This window comes from Lithohypha guttulata, assembly GCF_036872675.1.
Source record: "Lithohypha guttulata strain CCFEE 5908 chromosome Unknown scaffold_5, whole genome shotgun sequence".
Lineage (NCBI taxonomy): Eukaryota > Fungi > Ascomycota > Eurotiomycetes > Chaetothyriales > Trichomeriaceae > Lithohypha > Lithohypha guttulata.
In genome coordinates this window covers 823,218-850,839 of record NW_027042754.1, presented here as the reverse complement: position 1 = coordinate 850,839, position 27,622 = coordinate 823,218, and the positions used below count along the sequence as shown (strand labels likewise).

At 49.2% G+C, this 27,622-nt stretch overlaps 11 protein-coding genes across 11 annotated transcripts; 6 read left to right on the top strand and 5 right to left on the bottom strand.

Annotated features, from left to right (window-relative positions):
- Window positions 1-573: 573 nt before the first annotated feature.
- LTR64_006755 (uncharacterized protein) lies at window positions 574-2,370 on the top strand (the record flags this gene model as incomplete). Its single annotated transcript, XM_064901083.1, has 1 exon — window positions 574-2,370. One exon carries the CDS (start codon window positions 574-576, stop codon window positions 2,368-2,370), a length of 1,797 nt encoding a protein of 598 aa, XP_064752159.1.
- Window positions 2,371-2,521: 151 nt separating this feature from the next.
- Window positions 2,522-3,889, bottom strand: LTR64_006754 (uncharacterized protein; the record flags this gene model as incomplete). The annotated part of the gene is made up of 1 exon (XM_064901082.1): window positions 2,522-3,889. One exon carries the CDS (start codon window positions 3,887-3,889, stop codon window positions 2,522-2,524), a length of 1,368 nt encoding a protein of 455 aa, XP_064752158.1.
- A 1,100-nt stretch (window positions 3,890-4,989) lies between these two features.
- On the top strand, window positions 4,990-5,823 carry ARL3 (ADP-ribosylation factor protein 3; the record flags this gene model as incomplete). Its single annotated transcript, XM_064901081.1, has 1 exon — window positions 4,990-5,823. The coding sequence occupies one exon, from the start codon at window positions 4,990-4,992 to the stop codon at window positions 5,821-5,823; it is 834 nt and encodes a 277-aa protein (XP_064752157.1).
- An 832-nt stretch (window positions 5,824-6,655) lies between these two features.
- On the bottom strand, window positions 6,656-8,191 carry ucp10 (UBX domain-containing protein 10; the record flags this gene model as incomplete). The annotated part of the gene is made up of 1 exon (XM_064901080.1): window positions 6,656-8,191. One exon carries the CDS (start codon window positions 8,189-8,191, stop codon window positions 6,656-6,658), a length of 1,536 nt encoding a protein of 511 aa, XP_064752156.1.
- A 1,285-nt stretch (window positions 8,192-9,476) lies between these two features.
- Window positions 9,477-11,199, top strand: PAN3 (PAB-dependent poly(A)-specific ribonuclease subunit 3; the record flags this gene model as incomplete). Its single annotated transcript, XM_064901079.1, has 4 exons — window positions 9,477-9,545; window positions 9,634-9,774; window positions 9,819-10,122; window positions 10,172-11,199. The coding sequence occupies 4 exons, from the start codon at window positions 9,477-9,479 to the stop codon at window positions 11,197-11,199; spliced, it is 1,542 nt and encodes a 513-aa protein (XP_064752155.1).
- A 392-nt stretch (window positions 11,200-11,591) lies between these two features.
- Window positions 11,592-12,092, bottom strand: lsm7 (U6 snRNP-associated protein Lsm7; the record flags this gene model as incomplete). The annotated part of the gene is made up of 2 exons (XM_064901078.1): window positions 11,592-11,722; window positions 11,894-12,092. 2 exons carry the CDS (start codon window positions 12,090-12,092, stop codon window positions 11,592-11,594), a joined length of 330 nt encoding a protein of 109 aa, XP_064752154.1.
- Window positions 12,093-13,450: 1,358 nt separating this feature from the next.
- LTR64_006749 (uncharacterized protein) lies at window positions 13,451-15,662 on the top strand (the record flags this gene model as incomplete). The annotated part of the gene is made up of 3 exons (XM_064901077.1): window positions 13,451-14,009; window positions 14,093-15,522; window positions 15,582-15,662. 3 exons carry the CDS (start codon window positions 13,451-13,453, stop codon window positions 15,660-15,662), a joined length of 2,070 nt encoding a protein of 689 aa, XP_064752153.1.
- A 1,495-nt stretch (window positions 15,663-17,157) lies between these two features.
- LTR64_006748 (uncharacterized protein) lies at window positions 17,158-18,249 on the top strand (the record flags this gene model as incomplete). The annotated part of the gene is made up of 2 exons (XM_064901076.1): window positions 17,158-17,891; window positions 17,976-18,249. The coding sequence occupies 2 exons, from the start codon at window positions 17,158-17,160 to the stop codon at window positions 18,247-18,249; spliced, it is 1,008 nt and encodes a 335-aa protein (XP_064752152.1).
- Window positions 18,250-18,467: 218 nt separating this feature from the next.
- PUS7 (multisubstrate pseudouridine synthase 7) lies at window positions 18,468-20,813 on the bottom strand (the record flags this gene model as incomplete). The annotated part of the gene is made up of 1 exon (XM_064901075.1): window positions 18,468-20,813. One exon carries the CDS (start codon window positions 20,811-20,813, stop codon window positions 18,468-18,470), a length of 2,346 nt encoding a protein of 781 aa, XP_064752151.1.
- Window positions 20,814-21,321: 508 nt separating this feature from the next.
- Window positions 21,322-24,378, top strand: RDH54 (helicase; the record flags this gene model as incomplete). Its single annotated transcript, XM_064901074.1, has 2 exons — window positions 21,322-22,838; window positions 23,115-24,378. 2 exons carry the CDS (start codon window positions 21,322-21,324, stop codon window positions 24,376-24,378), a joined length of 2,781 nt encoding a protein of 926 aa, XP_064752150.1.
- A 399-nt stretch (window positions 24,379-24,777) lies between these two features.
- On the bottom strand, window positions 24,778-26,560 carry LTR64_006745 (uncharacterized protein; the record flags this gene model as incomplete). Its single annotated transcript, XM_064901073.1, has 4 exons — window positions 24,778-25,391; window positions 25,469-25,807; window positions 25,857-26,085; window positions 26,258-26,560. 4 exons carry the CDS (start codon window positions 26,558-26,560, stop codon window positions 24,778-24,780), a joined length of 1,485 nt encoding a protein of 494 aa, XP_064752149.1.
- Between the last annotated feature and the right edge of the window lie 1,062 nt (window positions 26,561-27,622).

Below are 27,622 nucleotides of genomic sequence, written 5' to 3'. Positions count from 1 at the left end.
AGCTTGCTATTTTTGGCACTCAATTCTGTCGCATGAGGTTAGGCTTGATTCGTGACAAGCTGGAGCCGGTGTGAGGTGGGACAGAAATTCGTGGCGCCCCAGCCAGAGCTAAACACGAGCAGGGTTTCAGGGACCACATGCGGCAAAGTAACGTTTCTGGAGTCCTTGCTCGAATATTCTCAGACTTGTGTTGAAGAGCCATGGATGGCGGTTAGTGCACCGTGTGCTTGTTTGATGGACGAAAGCATGCATCGATCTGTTCGCGAGCTTTGTTCTCTGAACATTCCAGCGTAACAAAAAGCATGGGCGTTCTCGTTCAATGACATTGTCCTGCAGCTGAGAGTGGGTTGCTTGAAGACACCGGCTCATGCACGCCTGCTCAACTGTGAATGCGCAGCTTGTACACTATCTCACCCACTCTTATTAGACGCTGTAACAGTCGCCAGCTTTCAGCTCCAGCACGACTGCGCACAAACACCTCTTGCGTGTGCCATATTTGACGAACACCCGCTTGTTTTTGTTTCTATTTCGTAGCACAATGGTCACGACCACCATCTTGGAGGGACTATCGATATGACTAACGAGGACGAGGACTCGACTGACCAGCACAGCATCCGTAGCGAAGAGGGTGGCGAAGCAAAGTCCACGCGGCGAGGACGTCTGAAAGATGCACTCAATCGTACAAAAACCAAGCTGAATAAAGTACGTGAAGAGAGGGGAGTTAAGAAGCAGACACGAGACCAAGACAAACCAGATTACCAACTCAACGACGACGTGAATGACTTCTTGGCCGCTGGCCGTGCCTCCTTCGCCTCATCGCTGAGACCGTCCATTGTCGAAGACTCGTCCATAGCATCTCCTCGACCCTCTACCTCCGACTCAAACGTACAGGCGTCTCCTCGCCGTGGTCCTTCTAAAACAATTCCCAGGATTGATGTCTCGAATTCTATGCGCTTCCCAAATGCAAAAGACGTTAACCCCGACGCGCTCGTCGAGTCTGGTGGACTTGGATTTGGTACTGCTCCGAGCACATCATTGTTGAAGCCGGAATACCAGACACGAAGCCAATCTGCTAGCTCGTTAGTCTCAGGGAAGCGAAAAGATCGATCGCGAAAGCTCAGTGTTGGCTTCGTGGCCACACCACCAGATATCATAGGCGAAGGAGGCGACGAAGCACAAGCACCTCCTGTCGAGATTTCGAGAGCTAAACAGGCTCGTGCCAGGTCTGCTTCACCACAGGGACAAAAACCATATAGCAACGCAGTTGTACAACCCGGAGCACGCCGCCAAATGCCAGGCCGGGGAATCAGTGATAATACTGCTGATGTATTCACTCCAAAGCCTTTTGCACGAGCGCAGACGGGTATGCTACCAGGTGAAAGAAGTCCTGGATATCCTCAGAACATGCACGACAATCCACCAATGCCGAGACCCTTTGTACGTACACAGACTGGTTTATCCGGCCGAGATCCTGTTTCAACTATTCCGACGACTATATCCACAAAGCAGGAACGTGCGTTTCTGCCAGAACCTCTAGCTCGTATTGAAACGGGAAAGCTGGATCTAACCAAGGAATTTGAGATGAGCTTGGGTTTAATCCCTCAGGTTCCACATGCATCCAAAGCCAGTGCTACGGAAAATATCATCGCTCCCAAGCCACAAAGAGTACCACCATCGTACGATCTGATTGAGAAGGGTGGAAGTAATGTTCAGCGGAAGCAAGTAAATGGACCCTTACACGAGGCCCGAGTAGTAGTTCCTAAGCCCCCGTCCGCAACAAGATCGCATCAGCGTCAACTGTCCGATCACATGCGATCACAACCTGCAGCTACCTCACAGTTTTCTTCTTATCAACAGTCTCCGCAACAATCACTAGACAACGTTCAGACACCCTCTAGCACATCTCCAAGCGCTCGTCCAAGCCTTCCACCACGACCCAACCCTCCAGACTATTTCCCTCCTCCACCACAGCGACAACCCTCACACATCGTCCGGAACATCCAAAACCTAGAACCCATCCACGCTAAGCACTCTGCACCGCCTACCACGCAGCAGAACGACTCCATCGTAGGGGAGATGAAAATCCCTCTCAGTATCGTGACCGAACAAGACAACGACGAATACCAGTCATTCGCTCTGCGGTCACGGTTCAGGTCAAGCAGTAATTCACCCAGGCCAGAAAACAGAAATATACCACCACCGCATCTCAGTACGATACGGCCGGTTCCCAGTACACATTATGATATGAGTCCGAGCGAGTATACGGGCTCAAACGCTCTCTCGCCGCGTAGTCCTACGACTCCGGGTGTAAATAAACCGAGGTTTTATGACAATTTGAGTCAGGGGAATAGGTCGGGGAATTTTATATGAGCAGTGAAGGTTTCTTAGATTGAGGCGGTTGTTGCGTTCAAGATACCCAGATTTGTAGTTAGTGAGCTTGAGCTTTCGTCGACATCAGCACTTAGCAAGCAAAAAGAATTCAGATACCACAAAAGGTAGAGGTATCATTGTGGTTTACGGCTCACAACTTGAACTCTTCTATCAATGCCCTGAAGCCCTGTACCAGATCCTTCAACAAGTCCTTTGCATCCTCTATGCCGGTGCTCACTCTGAGCAAATCCGGGCCAACAGTAGAATCGGTCATGGTCCTCCACTCTATCAGACTCTCCACACCGCCGAGACTGGTCGCATGGTGGAACAAGTATAATTTGCTTGGTAGATGTCGTGCTAGGTCGCCACTCTTCATGGAGATGGCAAAGACTGGGCCAGGACCGTTAGGCATCTGCTTCTTCAGCCAGCCACTTTTGATGTCCTCAACTTGAAGACTGGCGTGCTGGACTTTGGCTAGAACTTTGCGTATTGCCTGGCAGTCTTCTGTGTTTAGGATATCGATCTCTCCAGCTGACTCGTGTAGGACATCGTTCAGGGTCTGGACGAGATATGCAGCTGACTCACTCTGGCGCATCACTCGTAACTCTAATGTCCTTACTGAACGTACACCTAGCCAGCCTTCTAGTCCGCCCATCACGGAGCCAAGAAACTCTCGATCCTCGAGCATACGACTCATCCAGCCTTCCTTGCCTCCTTCTCCATCTGGGAATGCAAGCTCTTTCCGAACAGAGATGACACCACAGAGCATGTCGCTGTGTCCGCCGATGTATTTCGTGCCACTGTGCATGACGATGTCCGCACCGTGGACAAAGGGATCTTGTAATGGTGGAGGAGCGAATGTGGAGTCCACCATAAGGTATGCACCTCGAGAATGTGCTTTCTGCGCATAATGAGCAATATCTACTGCTATACCGGTAGGGTTGATAGGTGTCTCGAGGAGGACGAGGTCTCCCTTCTGTAGATCTTCTGCTGGACAATCGAGAGGTAGAACTTGCATATTGTTCATTCGAACGTGCAAGGCAAGAACACCCTTACATCCATGGTAGCCGCCGCCAATAGACACACGTTTTGGACATAGGTGGACCAGAACTGCATGAAGAGCGGATAAACCAGAAGTATACGTGATGCACGGATTGTGGAGCAGCGAAGTCAAGATAGCTTCGAGTCGTGAGGTCGAATGTGTAGTGAGACGTGAGTAGCAGTGCTCCGAAGGCGTTTCTTGATGTGGGAAGAGCGGGTTGTCCGGTCGACTATCGGGACGGAAAGGACGTAGTTGAGATGGATCAGTTGTGTAGCGGAAAGTCGTGCTTACATGTATTGGTGGCGCCACGTCAGTGAGTATGTTCAAAAGGTCGTCAGCATGGATTGACAATGTCGATGGTGAGTACAGGTTGGCCTGTTGAACTTTGTGAGTCGGCAGGGTGGTAATCGCTGGTATTCGTGATCCCGTGAGCCCGTTTGTTTCCTTCATCGTGCCGTTACCGTTAAGATCTGTCATTAGGAGCGTATATAGAGAGCAGAATTTGTTTTTGGAGTCCCTAGTTCGATCAATGTCCAGCGGCTTGATAGCTTGCTTTTACTGTGGGTTTGTGTCAGGTGCAGGAAATTTCGAAAGAGTTGCACTGGACTATGTACCTGGCGTGTCGATGTCGTGGGTTTTCGTGCGGAAATCTCCACATCTACATCGTAAGCTCAGGACGTGCGTCAATTCCACGAGGCAGTAACCATACGCACTCCTGCCCTGTTACGAGGCGCTGTTACGGAGTACTCTTCATCTCATATCTTTCTGGACGTACTGGTAGTATGTTTCAAAGCACTTAAAGCAGAGGTATTGCTGGAAGAGCTACTTCTATTTCGTCTTTGTTGATGTATTTGGCGAAGGCTTCTAAATGGATGTTTCACTCATCGCGTGATCCAGCTACAATATTCTCCGCTCTCCATTGCCGCTGAAAGAGTATGTGCGACGACGAGCAGGAACACTCGATACCAACCAACAAATCCTGGACGACCCTTATAGTGTAGCAAAAGTAGTCATAGATAAAGTTTCCGAGTAGCAAAAATGATGGCTCTCAGACGTGGTCTTATCGGAGTGTGCTACGTCTTTGCGCTTAGATGTCCGAAACAAAGATCGAGGATGGAATGGCACACGAGTACCAAGAGAAGCAGCGAGAGATGTATACAAGTACTGGCGGAAGGAGCCAAGCTGGGTTGTGATTGCCCTTTCCGGCGACACGGAATGTTGCCAACATATCCTGTCAGCTTGGGCAACTATGGGGCTAGTACGCGTTACAGGCCGCACTATGTAGTACTAGCTCGATATAACGCGTTTCACAGGCTGTCAGCCATATCTTCAACGTGCCTCAGCCAGCCAAGAATGGGTTGACATGCTGTCCTTCAGTCTTCCAAGGGTGAATGTCACTTCTACGGCTACAGTACTATCCCAGAAATCGTCAGCGATGTCGCAGAATAGATCTCCATGAGGACTTCAATGCATGCTGCTGACTGCCTCTTTCTGCTACTAGCACTTGGTGTCTATCAGGTCCCATAATTCGCATGACCGTTGTCCTTGAACATCGCCCATAGGCCAAGCAACGAGCGATGTACCACCTCTTCCGCTCTCTCTACCTTCATGCCACCTCGAAAGAGGAGTACTCGGTGCTCCTCCTCGGCCTCGATAATGCTGGCAAGACGACCTTGATGACCCAGATTCGTGCCCTCTATAATACTACCTCCTCTTCAGTTGATCCAGCGGCAGGCTCGACAGGCGATCTACCAGCAAGCTCAACCGCGGGCGATACTGTTCCCACCGTCGGTCAAAATGTGGCTACGATCGATCTACCGAACATGTATCTAAAGATCTGGGACGTAGGAGGACAGATGACGCTAAGAAGGTTATGGACGAGCTACTACAAAAGCTGTCATGCTATAGTATTTGTGGTTGACAGCAGTGATCTGGGACAATTGGAGAAAGAGGCTGATGCCCTGCTCACGCCTCAAACACCTGGTGGCCCACGTCAATGGCATGCTAGGCGGAAAAGCAGCTATGCCATACCTCCTGAAGCTGATGCGGAAACGCCTGAAAAGCCACCACCTACTCCCATCACACCAAGCATAGTTTCGAGCTCATTCGAACGTGGCCGTTTTGACGAATGCAGAGCTGTGTTAGAGAACGTATTGGGTCATGAAGACACGAGTGGTATCCCTGTACTGGTTCTAGCGAACAAGCAAGATCGAGAGGATGCGGTTGAAGTCGTGAGGATTAAGGAGGGGTTCGTAAGGCCGGTCTTCGAGGGTGAAAAGGGCGAGATGATAAGGGACTCAAGAGTCTTACCAGTCAGCGCATTGAAAGCTACAGGTGTGAAGGAGGCAGTCGAGTGGATTCGAAGCAGGGTGGTATGGAATAAAACGAGTCGACCACCTGTTATGAGATGAAGGAAGCGGCGCCACTTCTTTATCAGACTCCTTCCCGACAGTCCTTCACAACGAGTTAGTCGGGCTCGATGTAGGATCTGCCTCGAACATCGACGGATCCCAGACATCTGCAGACTCAATCCTTCGGCTAGGCCATACATCCAGCCACTCAAGTCGCCGCCGATTTATTCGAAGCCCTAAGCTTCCCGTATCAGAGATATGACGCCTAAATACCATCACACCACCAGATATCAGACCTGCCAAAGCAGCTGCTCCTACGCAACGTGGTGGATGGGCGCAAACAGAACCTCTTCAGCTGCCAGCATGTCCTGTTACAGGTCACAAGCTGCAAACAAGCTCGCAGCATATCATGATATGGAGGAGGAAGAAGAAGAAGATACGTGAATAGGTCTTAGAACGGAAGAAAATGCTGTGGCTGATTCCTGATACTACATGTGCCGACGATTCAGGGACAGGAGTACTGCTCTTCGCAAAGACGGCTTGACTCCTACGGCATTTCATGCTCGTCGGACAAACGGCTCCGCATTCACACTCGGTCTGCTATACCCTCGTAATGGATAGTGTTTGGACTGCTTGTCGAGATCCACACATCTACGAGGCTGGTACTGATACTTGTTTCATTTTGCTCTTAATTTACTGCCAACACATGGCATGGTAAACAGTAGTCCAGCCGTATCAAGCTACAAGTTGTGCAATTCTGTCTATCAAGTTCTGAGGGTATCTTTAGCACTAATCTCTAACATGTAGCAGATCTTTGACATCGTGGGGGCATATTGCCAAATTTCATATCCTACTTAAGATCACGACCATCTGTCAATGATGCAGGGACAACTCAGTCCTCAGCATCAAGCTCTTCGACGATGAGATTGCCTCCACGACCTATTCTGGCTCCAATCGTACCACCACTCTCTAAATCAATCACGTTCCGGGGCATTGGTGATACAAGCCGGAACTTGTATTCGTGATTGTAGTCATCCGGCGGTTGTGAGGGAATTGTAAGCTTCTCTTGAATACCAAGCAGGTCGTGGCACTCAACAAAAGCATAAAGGTCTTCCAGAGGGGCATCACTTTCGAACTTTCTTATCAAGCGCTGCCCGTCCGCTAAGCGTACGCTCAGACGTACTGTGCCAGGGCTGTTCGTGTCTGGTTCTTCGGGTATGTGACTACTTCTCCATAAGCGCCACGATTGCACTTGTTCGGCTCTCTTCTGTTCTAACGCGGCAGCTTCAAGTGCTTGCTTCTCGGCTTGGGCCCTTGCCTCTTCCTCCTCACGCTTCCGTCTAGCACGCTCACGATCTTGTGCCAAAGATCTTTCATAAGCAGAGTCCTGCTCTTCTCGGAGGCTACGTTCTGCTTGCTGTTCGGCTCGCTGTGCTCGGGTCGCGGCGAGTTGTGATTGTTGAGCGGTCATGGCGGTGCCTAATTTGGCAACAAGCTCGCTCGCAGGCATGGGTCCTGCAGCACGCATGACTACTGTCATTTCTCCAGGCCGCGAGCCTGTGCCTGTGCCTTCTGTGGTCTGGCAGATTAGCGCGGCGAAAGGAAATTTTGTGCAATTGAGAGAATTGGAAACTTGATACCCTTCCGTGTCTTGAACACTGCCACCCCACAATGTCAGCTCGTGCTGATGCGCTTGCAAGAACTGGTGCAGCTGCGATGACATCAAAGTGTCCCTCACCCAAGTGTAGGTCTCATCGTGTGAAGGGGATAGAAGTACGGCAAGGAGAAACTTGCTGTCCCTTTTGCAGTTCTCGAGAGCAAGATTGAAGCCAGATTCAATAAAGGGCAGAGGTGGGTTAGGGGTATAGGTTTCTTCAAATTCCCGAATAAATCTTCTCGCAGTATCTGCGGGTGGTAATTGTCTTCTGCTTGATCGTGGTTGGGAAGTAAGGAGATTTCTAATGATGCTTGAGGCGAAAGATGGAACGAGGAAAGACAGAGGTGATAGAATAGACCTGAATAAGCGGAACAGCACATTGAAAGGCGCGAAAAAGACGGAGAATAACGGCGGAGGTTGGTAAGCTGGAGTTGTGGTCGCAGTTGTGTCTACTCTCTGGACGACATCTTCTGGAGGAGTGCGTCGTATTGGGCTCGAACTGGCAGCCAAGAGGGACTCGAACTGAAGATTGGCAGCGTGCCGTGAAGAAGGTGCGGGTAAAGACTGTGCGGTCTCGGCGGCCCTTGCCTCTGCTAAGAGGTCAGAAGCTGGCTCGCCGTCGAAGAATCGTGATATGGCGATCTGTACATTCCAGTCTGAGCGCTGAAGCAGTGGTATCGCAGTCGTTGGGTCTTGATCTGTGACGGCAATGTACGTCTGCAGTGCTTCCTGTTGCGTAGCATTTAGCTGCGCAATGTCAGAAGTCGACATTCTCCTTGCTGGTCAGCGCATTGGTGGTGCCTCTAATTAGGCGGATTTAGAAGTGATCCAGCAAATGTACAAGTAGGACGATATTGTAGTGTATGCCAGGTGTGCTCCAATGAGGACCAAACGTATGTGCAGACTGTTTTAGATTTGATGGACAGAATCCAAGATGTTTCCAACCTCAAGGTTACTGCAGTATTTAAAAAAGAACAGGTCCCCATTATCGATGTCATCGTTAGGCATGAGACTGCGTTCCGAAGCGCGAACTTATTGGCGCGCTATCACGCGTAATTAATGGGTGGAGATAACTCGCGCACCTCAGTTTCAGGCTTGCCCGCTGTCTCCATGTCCCACCACTGGCTGCCGCACTCGCAGTTGCGTCTTCCCAATCGAACGACAGTGCTCTCCGTCGTTAAAATACACAGCTTGTCCCTTCGCGCATCTGTTTCAGTGTTTTGATAGCTTCGCAGTTCAAAAACCCTCTTGCTCTGCCCTCCGCCCGTGCGCCGCTTCTACTGCTCAGCACGACACTTCTCATTGACCAACTACAAGCCGAGAACAATTGATACTATGAGTCCTCTGAAAGTAGTCACCGACGACGCATGACCTTTCCAATGGGTCAAGAGTTGGCATGCGGCAAGGTTTGCATCTGAGCAATGGCCGCTGTCTCCAGGACGAATCATGCAGACACCAAAGCAGTCAGCAGTTCGTCCAGGGCTAAGGGTAAGGGTAGGTCTATAGTCCTTCCCACTCAGCATGCCCTTATGGTGGGTTGTAGTTTTTCTGCAAACCAGGATGGCTGATTCCAATCAGACAACGCGAAAGATATCCTATGTCGGAATGTAACTATCTACGGCAAGTGCAGATATGAGGACAAGGGTATCTAAACATATTGCTGAACGCTACCTGGATGCGAGACTGAACAATGCCAGGCTGTGCTTTCAACCATAAGCTAGAAAAGTCTTCAGCATCAGATGGGTCTATTGTGGACAGGTAGGTCGCAACAACTACTATGGCCGATGGTTCGTTGACTGTGCAACTGAAGTCAGCCAAAGAAGACCTTGAACGTCGACAGTCCTAGCTTCACTCCGGTCTTCCTTTTACCTGGCGATGCTAAGAGCCCGCCAAAGCCAGCGAGTACCACTATTTCCCCACGAGCCGCGAGTGCCGCTCCCTTCCTTCCTAAACAGATAATATCGAGTACGTTCCACACTTAGACTTCCAACTGCTTCGGAATCTTATTTCAACATTAGGACATAACAACTTGACGCCCCCAGCTCGTCAGGATGTAATGACGCCAGACTGGGCTATGCCCGGTGTCCAAGAGTTTGTACCTGGGAAACTGGATCCAAGCGTCCTGGTAAGATGGTGTTTACAAGCTCTGTCTTGCTAGTCCTGCGTCAGCAAGAACAGTTTCTTCCGGCCGGGTCACTGATACAGCTGTCTAGGCAGTATCCGATGCTGGCGATCCTCGTACGCCTCATTTCGATTCCTTCCTAGCCAGTCATCAGCACCAGCAGCCCAATCCTTATCTTGAGCACAATATCAATGGCGGCTTCCTTCAGACGTCATCAGCTTTTCAGCAACCTGTAAGCAAACTTTTCCATCTCCTCGTACCACTCTTACAGGACAGGTGCAATACCACCAATATGCCCCGATCGGACCACATAACCCGAATATGATGCCATATCAGCGGAGCGTACACGACTTGTTCCTGACCAATGAACTGCGAGAAGATATACAGAGAAGAATGGCAGCAACTCTTCAGACACTACCCAACTCCCAGCTGCCACAACATATCGAAAGTTATCATTCACTCGTCCCACTTGACACAACTCACCACAAAAGCTCCTCTACTTTCGGTGGCTACCACTCTTGGGTCTACAAAGTTCAATCAAGCACCAACGGCCATTTCTTTGTTCTGCGTCGAATTGAGGGTACGGAAGCCTCCGCTCCGTGACCAACAAGCAAAACTGACGAGTATAGGCTTCCGACTCACTAACGAACAGGCAATTCGATCAGTGCAACCCTGGAAACACATTGTCAATGCAGGCGTCGTCCGAATCGTCGATGTCTTCACCAATCGTAGTTTCGGAGACAGCTCCTTGTTCATTGTGACCGAATACCACGCACTATCAAAGACATTAGCGGAGCACCACCATATAGGACATGGTCGACATGTCAGAGCACGCAACAGCATTGACCAGGTATCAGAAACCGTTCTCTGGAGCTACGTTACGCAATTGGCCTCTGCACTTAAGACTGTTCATAATAGTGGTCTTGCGGCTAGAGTACTTGATACGTCCAAAGTTCTTGTCACTGGTAAGAACCGAGTGAGATTGAATGGCTGCGCTGCACTTGATGTGATACAATACGAAGCTGCCACTTCCTTGGCTCATCTACAGAGGCAGGATCTAGTCAATTTCGGGCTCACCATATTGTCCGTCGGAGCGAACATGGCCGACGCCAGTCAAAATTTTGCACGGGCCATGGACCAATTTAAGCGCTTCTACAAGCCAGAGATACAGACAGCCGTCGTCTGGCTTTACAGTGCCCAGCAACATACTGATCGAACGATCGATCAGTTTATCAATCTCATATCCTCACAAATAATTGCTTCTTTCGATGCAGCACTGCACGCAGACGACAGCCTCCACGGCGACTTCGCAAGAGAGGTAGAAAACGCCCGCCTTGTACGCTTACTTACGAAACTGAATTTCATCAACGAGCGGCCAGAGTTCGAGCACGATCGGCAGTGGGCCGAAAACGGCGAACGCTTCTTCTTAAAGCTATTCCGAGACTACGTTTTCCACCAGGTCGATGCACAGGGACATCCCGTCGTTGACTTGGCGCATGTCCTATCATGTTTGAATAAGCTAGATGCAGGAACAGACGAGCGCCTGACACTAGTTAGCCGGGACGAACAAAATTGCTTTGTTGTGACTTTTCGAGAATTGAAGAAGGCTATCGAGTCAGCATTCCAGGACCTAAGTAGTAATTCACGTCGTCTTTAGTTGAGACACTTGCGTCACCAAGCGTCATGGTTTGAAAATAATGGAAGTGGCAGCCTCCACGAAGGAAGTGAGAGCAGCTGGAACACAGCCTGATCATAGAACATTTAACCTCCCAGGAAAAAAAAAAGAATAAAATCTGACCCCAACCCAAGTCGTCTTCATCCTAATCTTCGCATGCATCCGGTAGTAATCACGGCTATTTCATGCTGATGTGTGCCTCGAGCAAAGCTGTGAAATGCGTCGGGTCTTAGCTTGGCCGTTTACGAAACGCACATTGTCAAGGCCGAATATGGATGGCTGGTCAGACATTGTGGACGACTGCCAGTACTTTCGCGGCTGAGGAGATTTCTGCAATTGGATCTCGGAAGCTCTTCGTCCTGATGTCCTCAGGTCTAGTCCTCGGCTGGCTGAGCAAAAGGATTCTCTATCTCTTCGCTTCCGTCCATAGGGGAGATCAGCACTAACAAGGTGCCTCGAGCGACAATCAGTCCAAGATCCCGTGTAGTCTCGTTGCCTTCGTCGTCTGTCTTACGTCAGTATCGTCGACATGGAAGTTGAGAATTCACCACTTGCCTCTCATAGTCTCCTTGACGTGATCTAACACCAGGTTCATGAGCTGATCGTATCCCTCTAGCGTGCCAACAACTACCCTTCATTAGCCTAGCCGGAACATCACCAACTCGAGATTTCTCACCTTCTCGTCCGCCATTGAACTTGACTTGTACTTGCTTGTGCATATATTTGGTCAGATCCAGGATATTTTCTTTCTTGGGTTTCTCCTGCTGCTCCCGTCCGCTCTGTGCATTGCCTCCACGCCCTCCTCTATCATAACCTCTACTGCCCCTTGACTGACCTCGACCACCGCCGCCTCTGAAATGACCCCGCTCAGACATTGCGAGTGTTTTTGGTGGTGATATGGTAGAGCATGGTCGTGATTGGTGAAAGAAACGAGACTGTGGTGCATCGGAGAAATGTGGGGTAAAATTTAGGCAGCGGAAAGTTTAGGCGCGAAGTGGCCTCTACGCTGACCAGCTGAGGAGCGGCTCAAAGTTGTTACACCCGCGGAAAGCGCGAGGAGGGCAAGCCGCTCATCAGGATTACGCTTACGATGAACAGCAGACGATCAATGCCGTCCCTGCTGGTAGAGAACTAGTTATAGCTCATAACAACAGAAGTTATCCAGACCTGTTTTTGTAGCGTCGCAATCTATACGTTGTGTAATCCCGAACTGAGAGACGCCTGGCAGAACATTGCGTTTAGCATTTCAGGAATATATGCGGAAGTTCGTAGCGAAGGTGAGAGAATATGACTCCGGGCAAATACTGTGCTCAAGGTCAGAAGCCGTGTGATGGTAAGACAAGTGTGCGGCCTACGACAACCCTCAGCTCCGATCTGACGTGTGATGCCAGAAGGTGTTCGATTACCGCTCCGGACATTCGCACAACCAAGAGCAAATAGCAGGACGCGCATCGGAAAACTGCAACTTAGCTGTCGGCGCTCGCTTAAAATTCCACTCCAACCATGCTCGTCATTCCTCTCGACGCAGTTCAAATTGTCTTGGTTCCAATACCCTCGCGATTTCTACGCATTGCCCTTGGTGCGCTGAGTTCCCCGGAATAGCCAGAACCTCCGACCAGCATAGAGTTGAAGCTTGTTCTGATTCTGTTTGGCTCAGGAGTGCCTACCTCAATATTAGGAGAGGCATGTTGGAGGCTAATCTCCAACTATTTCTGGGCAAGTCTGGTCCCATTAATTAATTAGCTGGACGAGCTGGATCCCTTCCCGCTCTCGCCGCTGTTGCAACCGCAAATGATGAGACGCAATTACGACGCCTCAGGCTTCTCCTCTCGCTCAGCTGCACGTCCACGCTCGTACCGGCTTGGACTCCTCTGCTCCTCCCTCGAATTCGATCAACCTTTCTCCTCCGCTCTTCCACCTTTTCTGCTTACCACTTCTCAAACCTGTTCCCACATCACTCTTGCTCCTCAAAAATTGCATTCGTTTCTGCTTGGCCACATTGCTTACTGAATTGTTGCCTATCGACCATAATTTCCGTGTTCTAGATCTCGCCGAGGCCTGCATCTCGATTCCGCGTACCCAGTTAGCTCCCCACCCACACCCGAACCAACACTCGGCGCGGGCACATCTGCCTGCGCCTTCAGTTATTGTTGTTACTTTCAGATTTACTCGAGATACCACTCGCACTATTGCGACATCGACATAGCTGACCATGATGCCCTCCGGCGCCAACATGGGTGGTGAAGGGAATTCTCACAAGCGACCTGGATCGCCGCCGGGCGACCTGTCAATGCCTCCAGCAAAGATGTCTAAGTCTGGACACCTTCAGATCAACTATCTGAAGCGAGAAAAGAAGGAGGTCATACCTCTAGCTACACCAGAGGAGCCAATGCCTCGCCTGATCAGGCTGCTCCAAGAATATGATGCCGTCTTGCAGCGACACGAGAGTTTAGCTGGCAACCTTGGAGCTTGTCCTGTTGGTCCTATCCTGTTGAAGAGGTTCGAGCGGTTGTTCGAGGGGCCACCAAGGATACTGAAGTCGAATAGTCGTGACCCAAACATATCGTGGCTTGATGTTGTGGAATTTGCGCAGAATAAGCCTGAACAATTTGATCTCGAAAAGACACGAAACGGCATACGAGTTTGCCAGTTCTACCTCAAACAGTGCCGCGTTGAGATTTCTGAGGAAGACTATGTGCTCATCCGCAGCGGAATGCCACAGAAACTAATTCCCCCACAACCAATTCTAGAGGATGAAGAGAAGGAGCTCGGAGTTATAGATGTACTTGACCGTAACTTGGGGAAAATTTGGCACTCAGCCGACCAAGGCAAGCAATCCGGACCCAGTCTGCAATTCCTACTAACTTATCGACAGTTTCCGCTCGAGCACGACAAGTGGCTCATCGTATCAAGAATCGACGTACAGCAATTCTGGCAAGACGAGAAGCTGAAGGAGACGTCGCTAGGAACGTGCTTAGGTCAAATGACCTTCCACCATCGCCGGCGTTTGAGCACAATGGCGTGCTTCCAGCAGCGCCTGAGCAACCATTACAGTCGAGAGCTCCGCCTGTATCATCAATTCCTTCTCCTACCATGCCTTCTAGTGGTTTCACCGCTGTAAATACACGGCACTCTCTCCCTCCTTCAGAGGCTCAACCTTTCTCCATGATGCGGGAGATACACCATGATCACCAGCAAGAGCCTGTCAGGAGAGAGTCAGCAGTAAGAGAGCCCATTTCGGATGGGCCATCCACCCACACTCCGGCACAACACCATTCGCATCGGATGTCCGACCCAAAGCCTACAGCTGCTGTCGGCGATGATTGGATGAGCAAGTTCTTGACACCAAGCGAACGTGCCGCCGGTTTGACAGTCGATCAAGTACGACGAGAGAACCTTACTTCGCCATATCGAACCACGTCTCGAGGCGAGACCGGCCCCACCATTGATGACAGCAATCGTATGTCGAGCATGCCACCAACTAAGCAGGAAACTCGAAGACAGTCCGAAGGAACCTTGCCGGAGAAAGCCGTCTCTGTTGCAAGCACTGAAGGCCAAGGCCCGTCGGTGCCTATCCCGAACACTCCTGCTTCCTTGATGCCGCAACAGAAACCACAAAATTGGATCAGAGATGATGGTGGTCCTCACAAAGCTGAAATGATTTCACGGATGGAGACAATGAAACGTGGTGAGCGCGTGATTCCTCCTTGCGATAGATGCAGGAGACTTCATATGGACTGCACTAAGAACTTGACCGCGTGTCTTGGATGCACCAAGAAACATGCAAAATGCTCCTGGAAGGATGTGAGTATGGATGAATTGGAAAGTACAGCTCCAGCTGCACGTGAGAGGGAGAAGGAGCAGGACAACATAGTGGCTACAACCGCGTCGGATTGGGACAATATGCTGAAGTACAACAAGCCAGATCAGCTCGAGCAAGGCAGAACCAGTCCAAGCTCCAGCTCTGTTCCGACAGCAGAAGCCGCACTTGACATTTCCTCTAATAAAGCGTCTACACCCAGGATGCACAGTCCACCTCAGAATGGTATTGCAAGATCATCCAACCACCTCCAAGAGTCTCCAAGACTGGATGTTCGCCCTCCTCCCTTAGAACAACAGCTTCGTGATGCTACCGAAGACAGGACACATCAGCTTGGCGCGACGTCGAGGTTTTCACCCTTTCCACGACCGTTTTCACAGCACCAATACTCGAACCAGTTGAAAGATGAGTCGGCTGATACTGGTGATCGATTGGCGGCCATAGCGAACCAGGTCTATCGATCTGCTTCGCAAAACACGAACAGAGTAGGTGATGTGAGGATGACTGAGGCTGCATCTTAGCAAAATGCTCAGGAGGTTACCAGTACGGAATGCTCATTACCACCTTTGGAGATACAGTCTACGCCATAGCAGGCAAAGTCATCTTCTCGAAGCAAAGTGATTGAGTCTCTCTGTGTTCCTGGCATAGAGCCTGGCAGTCACGTCTATGGTGGACAGTCAGGCCAACGTCTGCCCAGCACGATCCATGGCAAGCCTAGGGTAGTGCCTTCGAAGATGTTGTTGGTGCCACTCGATCGACAGGAATTCCTTCAACGAATGGCAAATAACGTTGGCAAGCGAAGATCAGCGATCTCCACATCCTCCCCATGTTCTTCAACTTGCAAAGACGAGACAGAAATGCGACTAATTTTACTGTGGGCTGGCTGGGGTCGGCCTCCTTCTGTTCTCGATTTCGAAGTTGCGAAGGGTAAAAACACAAGATCTTGAGCTTGTTTGAAATTATTCTTGAGGCAGTTGTTAAGTATTTGTAAATCACGATATTATTGAATATGGTATCATTGTTCCTGCAGACTCATTCGGACCTTGCTATTGTTTCTGCTCTCCTCCTCCCATATTTAAGCTACTTGTATGTGTGCATCCCAGATTTCAACGAGGGCTTCTTGTTATGAGATCCTGATATTCTACATAAGAAGTTCTGGCCGTTGGTCAAATAGTCCATGCTCTGGATCTACTGTATGACTATTGCGGCAAAATTGGACTCTGATATAAGTGCTTTCGATTACAGTCACTATATTTGAAGAGCTTGGGGATCATGCACTGTGGTTTGGCAGGGTAAGTGACAGCATGCATGAATCCGACCATAATCTATTTACCACCGTAATTAACAGGCAGCAGATTGTCGAAATATACGTCGCTATTCGATGAGTAGCAGTAACAAAATCATGTCTGACATTCATCAAGCTAACAACCCGAATTCCGCATCTCGTACCCCTCTATGCCGATACCTTAGCCGAAAGTCCAGGCAGAGTGCACCAAACATCACCAAACCCACAACTGGAGAAACATGGAGATACGCTGAGCAGTTACAGCCTTCGGAACATGGAGAAAGTCGTCCACTTGAGAATGGTCATCGACGTATCGGAGCTGAGCAGTTGGAAAGCTTAGACTGCCGCAGTCTGCTTGACAACCATTGGCTAAGCATGCAGGTTCTTGATATGTACTCATGCTTCAGGCATTTAATGATTGTATATCTAACTGAAGTTATTCAGAACAAATGCTCGACAGGAGAGTAGAAGAGCTTCTCAATAGCTGCTAGAGCATTCAGCCCGAGAGTGTAGAGACTTGCTGTTACCTCTGAGAATCACGGGAGGACAAATACGGGTTTCCACAAAACCCTAGGATAACTCGTTTGAACAATATCAAGATACTCGGTAAGTCTCCTAACACATTACGGATCAGATACACTCGAGCAGCACATGCGAATGGTACTCAGTACCACAAACTATATGTGCAGCATCTAACGAGAAACTAAGCTCTACAGACTTTTCACGCACAAGATATCAGGTCAATCTGAACAAGTAATAATTATACCTTCGACTGAATAGGTCTGGAGAAACCGTAACACACTCAAAACAGTAACATTGGGAGCTCTACAACAAGATGGACCCCTCCAAGATCTCTCTTCCTGAGCTGAAGAACCTGACTACAGACAACATCACAGACAATGTACACCTCATCAACACCCATAATAACCCTTCACCACGCCTATCATACATACTCGACCGCCTAGTGACCCACCTCCACGACTTTGCTCGCGAAACTCGCCTCAGTACCGGCGAGTGGATGGCCGGCATACAATTCCTAACTCAAACCGGCCAGATCTGCACCGACGTCAGACAAGAATTCATCCTATTGTCAGACATCCTAGGCTTAAGTCTGCTCGTTGACAGCATGGACCATCCCAAACCGACAAACCTGGGAGTCACAGAGGGCACAGTCCTTGGCCCCTTCCACACACACGAGGCAGAACACATGGAATCCGGCTCGAATATGTCGCAGGACACCGAAGGTGAACCATTACTTGTGATATGCACCATTAAGGATACAAAAGGAAATCCCATAGAAGGTATCAAGATTGATATCTGGGAGACTGATAGCACGGGACACTACGACGTTCAACGACCGGAGGTGAATCATGGAAAGCCTGACGGACGCTGTGTCATGACCAGCGATAAAGAGGGAAACTTTTGGTTCAAGGGTATTGTCCCTGTGAGCTATCCTATTCCTCATGATGGGCCGGTGGGGAAATTGCTTGTGAAACTTGGGAGACATCCGTGGAGACCGGCGCATATGCATTTTATGTTTGAGGGGGAGGGGTGGGATCGGTTGATCACGTAAGTCACAATCCTCTCTACTTTACAAGTTCTTGTCCCGCGGCTAGACGACGAAGAACTGTACTAACATTCCCTCCCCCACAGAGCTCTATACGTCCGCGGTGACCCCTACGAGACAACCGACGCAGTCTTTGGCGTCAAAGACTCGCTGATCGTGGATATCAATACTGTGACTGATGAAGCTATGGCGAAGCAGTATGATGTCAAGGTTGGCTCTAAATTGCTAACGTATGACTTTGTGCTCGTGAGTGAGCAGGAGAGCTCGGCGTTGAGAAATGAGAGGGCAAAGGCGGCGCTGGAGAAGCTGGGTAGAAGAGTTAAGATTGTGGAGGGGTTGCCTGTGCCGGACGTGGACTGAGGGCGGTGGTGATGTGAAGGCGCGCACAATCGTAGACCAATTAATGCTTAAGTCCGTGGCACGCTGAGGTGAACTCAGGGAAGATCAGCAGTCGTAATCGTGGCACTACGCAGGTGACTCGCGACTCCAGCTACTCTTGGGTCTAACAGCAAGACTTTGGGTCAAGAAAGGCTATTTCCATATTGGCACTATGTATTTCTTGCAGGAGAATATACCAATCATCTACCGCCACTGTAATCAGGCTTGTAAGGCGCGATACCTCCCCTCGAAAGCTCCCTTAGTGCCATAGTCGCATACTGACTCGCGCCTAGCTGAAACTTGAGTACAACAGCGAGCTTGCTGCCTCGCTCCTCGTCTTTCCCATTCGTGACTTTAGAAGATGGCCGAGCCTCTTGGTTTTCTTTGTTAGAAGAACTCGGATGAAGTCCACTAGCCTCCATCTTCTCGCGTAAAATGTCGAGGTCGGTCTTCACAAACTGCTCATCGTCTTTGTCGTAGGTATGTACATTGGCCTCGAAGTCCTGGCCAATTCTTGCGAGTATTTTTCTATAAGACCCACTGAGACTGAACTCGCGATGTCTACGACGCATATTATGCGGGTTGATGCGACCTCCTTCTTCGCTTTGCATGTAGGTTTCGTAGTACTTGCCAATATTGTTGTCAGGGTATAATATATCGTAGCCAGGTTGCGGCAGGACAACATCGAATATGGAGTATTTGCCTGAGTTCGCTTCCTCCTCGGTCAGTGCTCGAGCACGTTCGAACATGTCGTCTTCTTGCGCGGCTCGGTCATGGTCAGCTGGCTTAACGATTTGCTCACCATCCTCGTCGATGGCCATATTTTCTGATCCATTGGTCTCTGATACGTGCACCTCTTTCTCTTTATGCTCATTGACTAAGACAAGGTCGCCCTTGATGACTTTGTTACCATAGACTTTTAGACGCTGGGTTGCAGCTAGATTCCAAATCAGTGACTGGTAAGCATGAACATACATCAACCTCAAATTTCGCTGTATGCCAGACAATGCACCGAAGTAGTCGGTGGGATCTCTATTGAGATGCCGCATGATCTGCGTTTCTGCTGAGAACTTCCGAGGCAGGATACTTAGTGCTTCGTCCAGGCTCGAACCTGTATGCCACTTGTGAATGGCAAGAGCGCGATGCTTGTCGTCCTGACCTATAGTTGAGGTCAAATCAGAACGGAGAGACGCTTCTAATGCATCTGCGTGGAAAGAGATGATTGCATCACAAGCACTTTTGAAGTCTTCTCTCAGTATGTGACGACCAATGGTGTCTGTCCTCACTGAGAACGTGCCAAAACGTTGTTCGCCGTAGTAATTGATATAGCCGTTGTCACGCAGACTTTGCAGTCTCTGTTCAATATCCTGCTGCACGATATCTAGCTTCGAATTCTGGTCTTTAAACAGAGGTGTTTTGCAATCTCTCAGAGTGATCACGAACTCATTACCTCGTAGATCTCCAAGCTCGAGACCACGTTGATGATACTGGAAGTCACCAATTTTGGATCCTCGCAATGTCTGGTTTTGGGCAGCCAGTCGCTCGGCTTGAATTCTGTACGCGCTACACCTCTGCGTGGTAATCGCTCTTCTGTCTTTTGTGCCTGCAAACTGAAAAACTTTGGCATTACATCTGAGCTGCTTTGTGAGCCAGGAAATTGCTTCCATAGTGTCCTTGTTCTCCTTGTATAGAGTAAAGTGTACGTGATCACCACCTCTTTCCTGCCAGACAGACTTGCCTGATCGCGAGTTGTTTTGGGAGGGTAAGTTTCGCGATCTCCATTGCTGTTTGTCACGCCCTGGCCCTCCAGCTGCCGAGAGGACAAGAAAGCCATCTTTATCTGTGGAGCTGTCGATCTTAGAGTTGAACGTCTCGCGTATGAATTGATGGATTTGTGAGCGTACTGATCGATCCGAGGTGAACTCTGCACGAACACTTGGTAACCCGCTCAATTGTAGCCGCGCAGTGTTCTTGATTGTCTCGTGAAGGTCTATAATCTCGGACGCAGCCGGTTCTTGTAGATACTCAACCAGCTGTTGACGCTGTTCTTCAGATATTTGATTGTCGGTATGGGCTCCGTGCTCTACCTTGGTCATTTCTTCATGCTCAGAAGCTCGGTTCTTGGCCTCGATTTCGATTGGTGCTGGATTGTCAGGTCCTACAACGTCCTGCAAAGTCGCATCTCCTCTCCCTTGTGGCACTGATTCTGGTTCACCTTGTGGTGGTGGTGGTGGTGGTGCTGATGGCTTTGTGTTTTGCAAGTGAACGACCTCGCCACTTGGTAGAATCTCATTCACAATAAAATCTGAATACCTAGTCTTTAGGACACCAGCGAAACTTGAGATATTGGCGTTTATGAATGTCTGAATACCCACTTCTGATTCTCGACTCTGAACGGTAGCCTCTGAAGCCTGGACCTCAACTGGAGGCGTGGCAAGCATGGGTTCGTCTGGAAGGTGAGCGCCAATACCAGTCTCGTTGTTAGACAAGCGTCTGCGCTTTTGAGGAGGTTCATCAACGCGATCATTCTTTTCAGTGGTTGCCATCACGTCAACTATACTTCAAAATATGTGAGCTTGGAACAAGGAATCTAGGCGCTTGGATATCGAGCGTAGTTGGCAGCAGAAAAGGCAGTGTATATTCAGATCAAAATATGAAATTTCCTAGCTCAAAAAATAATATTCCGGCAGAACATGTCATGGCCGCTATTGCACACCCTAAGAGGGTGAGTTCTGGCAGCTGCTCCCACGCATACTCAAATAATATGATATCGAGAACGGGCTATAGCGCCCCGGCAAATTCATGTGAGAAAGAATATGGACAGTTATGCGTCGACTGGGAGATAGCCATCCTCGAAGTCGAGAAGTGATGGGTAGAATAAGATCTCGTAGACTTCCGCCAGGCGCTTTCCTAATTCCAACGATCGGCTACTTTTCTTCCGCCGCAAATCAGTGCCTAGTGGTAGTCACGAATCTGACACGGTTCGACGCGTTCACGTCCCCAGAAATTTGTCCAACAGGCCATCCTTCATATCAATGTGGCAATCGGGCTATCATGAACTTCAAGCCTTTCAAGCCACCCGGACTGAAGCGGTTGGATGAGCGAAACTCTTCCAGCACATCTCAAGGAGCTGGCAATCAGTTCAAGAGACGAAAGCTGTCTCCGGACGACGATGAAGAGCCCACCATTTCTGTGAAATTCGAACGACCTCCCTTGAAACCTGTCTCGAACTCATCAAATGCTACGAAGATTGCTAAAAGCGAGAGTGAAAGTAGAACGTTCTTCTCTATCGTGTGGCGAAAGATTACACCTAAGAAAAACAAGACTTGGGAGGACGATGGCATCTTGGTCTACAAGAATGGAGCGATTACAGCCTACAATAGTAAAGGTCACAGACTAGGCGGATGTGTACGAGAGAAAGAACCTGAACTCGAGGACTTGCTGTCACTAAGTGGAAAAGATATACAAATTGAAGCCAAGGTTAGCTACGAAGACTTTGCTCGCATTGTTGGTAGAGACAACTCTGCTCCAAAGGATGAGAACGTGGTAATACACCATGGGAAGCCACAGCAAAATGGCAGCACGCAGAAGTCGTCCAAGGCCCCTAAGATGAGCTTACAGGACCAAATGCGTCAGCAGATCAAAGAATCGTCTGCTCAGAAGGCGGGTCTAAGCTCCAAGACTGCTCTCTTGCCTTCAGCCAGGAATGCGGCTTTTCGACAACCTATGAAGGATGCCGTAGTAACCCCCCAACAGCCTTCGGAAGTTCCTGTACCCAGACACGATCCCACCACACCTAATGCAGTCGTGTTCAAGCGACCACAGACAGCACTTCCAGGAAAGCAGATCGTTGATGTTGTCCTTGACCCGTTGCTTACAGCACGACTTAGACATCACCAGAGAGAAGGTGTCCAATTCCTCTACGAGTGTGTCATGGGTTTGCGAGATTTTGGAGGTCAAGGTTGCATATTAGCAGATGATATGGGATTGGGAAAGACCTTACAGACTATTGCACTCATATGGACCTTAGTCAAACAAAACCCTGTCTACAAGGACGAGCCTCCTGTCAAGAAAGTCCTCATTGTTTGTCCTGTGACGCTAGTTCAGAACTGGAAGAAAGAGTTCAGGAAATGGCTCGGCCGTGATAGACTTGGAGTCATGTCTTTCGGCGATGAAGGTAGCCGATTGAGCATGTTCGACGGCAGAAACTTCAAGGTCATGATAGTGGGCTATGAGAGATTACAGAAGATTGCAGAAGACTTGACAAGAGGTTCTGGCATCGACCTAGTCATCTGCGATGAGGGACATCGGCTGAAGAGCTTGCAGAACAAAAGTGCCAAAGCTATTGAGACCCTGAACACAACTAGGCGCGTGATCTTATCAGGTACGCCCATTCAAAACGACCTAGGCGAATTCTTTGCCATGGTCAACTTCGTCAACGATGGCGTCCTTGGAAGCTGGAAAGGTTTCGTGAAAGACTACGAAAAGCCAATCATGAAGAGCCGGCAACCCAAGGCCACGGAGGAAGATATTGAGAGAGGGCAGGAAGCTAGTGATGACCTGGCTAAAACGTAAGTGTCTCCTGAAATATCCCTGCTGGCCGGACCAGGCATTCCACGAACTGCGAAATGGGCTTACAAAAGATAAAGGACATCACCCTTCATTTTACGTCGAACAGCTGATATTGTTTCAAAATACTTGCCACCAAAGACTGAATATGTTCTGTTCTGCCGGCCTACACCTGATCAAGTAAGTGACTGACCTGTACTCATGTGGACCGAAATTCCATGTCATGTCTATGTAATTTGAAATTTGTGCTGACACGACCAGGCAAACGTCTATCGCAGTGTCCTGAAGACTGCGATGTGCCAGGACGCACAAGGCAGCAAACAAGCCGCTTTGCAGATGATTACCATATTGAAAAAGCTTTGTAACAGCCCAGCCCTGCTAAGACCAAAGAGTGGTGCAGACGAGGACACTACGCCTACCTCTCTCGAAACATTAGAGCAGATGATGCCTAGAGGGACATCTCGATTTTATCACAATTCCTACGCCTCGAAGATTCGACTGCTCGATGAGCTACTTCACCAAATTCAACAGACAACCAACGACAAAGTTGTTCTTGTGTCCAACTACACAGCAACTCTAGATATCATGCAGAATTTGCTTACCTCCCTCAACCTAAGCTTCCGTCGTCTCGATGGCTCTGTTCCAGCTGGGAAACGACAGGCCATGGTCGATGAATTCAATCGCTCGAGTCCTACAGCATGTTTTGCATTCTTACTTAGTGCTAAGGCGGGTGGTGTTGGGATCAACTTGGTCGGAGGAAGCAGGCTTGTTCTATTCGATGTGGACTGGAACCCTGCTACCGATGACCAAGCAATGGCACGTATTCATCGAGAAGGTCAAAAGAAAGCGTGCTACATATACCGCTTCGTAATCAAGGGCGGCCTCGAGGAGAGAATCTGGCAGAGACAAGTCGTGAAGAGAGGTCTTGCTGATAGCATTATGGACAATGGAGCAAATTCAGGTGGGAAGCAAGGTAGCGACACCGCTGCTTTCAGCATGGACGAGCTGAAAGACTTGTTCCGATTGGACGAAAGAGATGGCTTACGAACTCATGACTTAATCAGTTGTGATTGTGGAGGCAAAGGTTATATCTCGGCCAACAACGGTTCCGTTTCAAGCGAGAAAGACAGTATGGAAGCGTACGATATCGACCACCTAGAATCTGACGGGGACGAAGAGCAACCACTATCTACATTCTCATTCGTAAAGGCTTCAGAAATCAGTGAGCAAGTTATCGAGGATCAAGAGGAGAGCATACGGGCTGGCTCGAGCCCGCGGAAACCATCGAAGAAAAAGCAGCGCAAACAGCAAAACGCGAAGCTAGAGCAGGAACTCATGACATATACCCATATCGATACCTCGATCGCATCTTCGCTCGATGAGACCGAGCTTCAAGCCTTGGGAGATGTTGTGGACGACCCTTGTCTGATGCATGTTCTGAAGCAAGGTAGAAACTTGACGTCAGGAGACATTGCGTATATCTTCATGAAGCAGTCCAAGGTTACTGTCCTTGGAGACGATCCTGTTGACGAAGCTGGTTAGAAGTCAGATGAGCCCTCACCAGTACAAAAAAGTATTGCTGAGTTTACGCTGCCAGGGGCTGCACAACATGAGACATGAAATGAGGACCGCGACTGAATAGCCAGCACATATACAACACAGATCACGAAGACTAGATAGACGCGATACCTTGATAAATTCCTTTCGGATGAACCACTAATGTGTACATTACTCATGAGTCACGATATGCAGTACTTTCAGTGTTCCAGCTTTAGCAGATGAAACACGAACTTGGAGGTCACAACTAACAGCTATGGCTTGAAGCCTAACCATTTATATAGGCACTCCTTTTAGGTCTCGTCATGGGATCTCTTTAGGCAGGTGTGACGGGGCTCGCATGTCATCCACACCACGCTGCTTCTGTAAAAGCACCAGCGTGGTCTACACACTCTTCCGAGCTCTAATATGACAAAGCAAGGGTTCCTTGGCCCAAACAACATACGTCTTCTGCTTCGCCCAATGTTGCTCCTTGTCCACAAGCTCCAAATCGAAATTCCACAGCACTCTAGCCAATATCTGCCGCATCTCCGCAAAAGCGAGATTCATACCAATACAATTTCGGGGCCCAATCGAGAAAGGCTGACGAGCATCGCGATTATCGCTATAAAAAGGCGATTTTTCGTCCGAGTTCAATTCCGGCATCCATCGCTCTGGCTTGAAAGAGTCTGGCTGACTAAAGTTTCGATGGGACATGTTCGCTGCTAGTTGGTGGACGCCAACGTGTGTACCTGCTGGCACGGCGTAGCCTGAGATTGTTGCGGGTTCTGGAGTGGTTCGGACGAGGCAGGTAGGTACTGGTGGGTACATTCTTAGACCTTCTTCGAGACATGCTAGTGTGTAGGGGATCTTGGCTGAGGCTGAGGTGAAGGTTATATCGTCTTGGTTCTCGAATGCGGAGCGGACCTCCTGCATTGCATTCTGGATTACGCCGGGTGTTTTGAGCATGTAGTAGGTTGTGCCAGCGAGTAAGGTAGAAGAGGTTTCTGATCCTGCCACTGGGACGAGGTTAGCCCGAGAGGATGAATCTAGGTATTGGATCTTTCTAGCTGTAGCGGATCATTGTGATACTTACTAAAGAGTATATGCGCGTTACTACCTAGCTCCGCATCACTGATGGGGTCTTTCATCTCACTGTGCCTGAGCAGAGCCTCCATGAAATCGCCTCTCCCGTCTTTCGATCTGTCGTTCTTGCGTTTCATGGCTGTATCAGTACCAATTTTGAATAGGTTTTCTCTCTTGGTCTGAACACTCTTGCCAATAAAGAGGCTGATGGTCTTCCAGATAGAAGGGTAGAATTTCGCTAGCTGTATCATTGGCACGACCTGAAGGAATTTGAAAATCGTAATAATGTATTCAGTGTATGCCTTGTTCTTCAAGCAGTTCGATGGTTCTCCAAATGCAAGATCAGATACTTGAGTTGTGTTAGTGCTTTCGATTCCAGGCTGGGAGCAAATACTTACTGATATCGAATGTCGTCAAGTTGTACCACATCGTCATGTCAGCATTCTGCCCCTTGTCTGCCTCCTCTCGTAGACTCGCGATGAGGATATCGACATAACCTTTGATCAAGTCTTCTTGTAGTCTCAAGCTCTGTTCGGAGAAGGCAGGTGCCAAAGCCTTTCGAAACCTGGCGTGTTCGACATCGTTACAGAATAAGATGTTGTTCACGGAGCCAGGAGGCCGGAACTCCTAAGCACTGTTAGTTCTTAGTAATGTCAAGTCGTTGCCACAACCGTGAAATATGGTGATCATCAAAGGCGGCCTTCCAGACGTACGCAATCACACTAAAGTGAGTTGCCAGTTTTGCAAACCACCAGTCGCGTGAATGCATCTGAGTGCGGCATAGTTGAAGAATACTCACTTCCTTTGGCCATTGCTTGGAACCATGGCCATAACCATATATATCTTTCCAAGCTTGTGCTGTGGTGAATGATAGACTGTCATCTGTGAACCGAACGACTTCACCGAATCGCTGATGAAACTTTATGAGTTCACGATCAAGATTACCCGTCGCGGCGAAAATGCGACGGAGGACAGGGAAAGCAATCCATAATTTCGGACCTGGAAAGGAGGCTAGTGGGTGAAAATAGATATTGTAGATTGCACCAAAGATCTGATACCCTGTATATGCCGCTACAGCAGCAACCACAAGCCAGGGAAGCATATTGTATGATGGTTTCTGAGTAAGTGGGTGCTTGCTAGAAACGACACGGAGTACAGCTCTTCTAGATCACAAAATCTTGGTGTGCTTGGACTTACAACGATGATCAGGCAGCCGAGTAATCTGACCATGCACGATTAACATGAGCTGTATCGGGCATTGCGGGAGCGAACAGGCTGAGAACAGTCAGGCCACCCAGGATGATGTGTGTAGTGTGCAGCTCGTGATGGTAGTTGAGGTTCAGGTTCAAGCTTGATTGGCACCTGCCTCGGCACTACCACGAAAAGGGTTTGATTAGTAGATATTGAGCATGTCGTAGAAACCTTAGGGGTCAATTTCCTAGCCGATACAGTGAGATAATCGCGACTTCAGAATTCCAATTCAAGCCATGGGGGAAAAAAAAAAAGAAGGAAATTCCGAGTTCTAAGCACTCTTAAAAAAGGCTTGTGATTCAACAGCTGTTAAAGAGAACACCCCTGGAGTTTATGATCTCTCGCAACATAACCTGGCAAAATAATCGCATCCAGCCGAGAACCCTCTATATTCAGAGATGCACAATGCAGGCTCTCTTGACAGGGTCGCACACAGCTGTACATTTCGAGCCTGCACCTGATCGTACAGGTTCGTCTTCACTACGCCTCTCGGACCCCATGAATTTCCAACGTCCTAGGAATGTAATCCAATATGTCTTCTGAGGAGCACACCGTTCTGCGTTCTTGCGTCCAGCTAATGCCCATACAGAGTCACTTTTGCATCACGAGAATCGGACATCTATCCAGGCTCGGAGCTGTCGACCCTGGGTTGGAAGATGGGGGCTTCAAGGCCCACTGCAGGGATCAAAGATCACAATGCCAGCGAACCCAGGTCGCGTATTCGTCGTAGGAATACGACAAGCATACGTAGACTGACACTATAGACGAACAGTAATCTTTCAGCACCTCGAGAACGTTCCGCCTCACATGGTGTCGTGTCCAACTTAGGGGCAAGCGAGGTTGTCCTTGTAGATAAGTAGACCACAATTTTGGTTTTTGTTTGGTCATGGGATTGCTACACCCCCATGCTTTC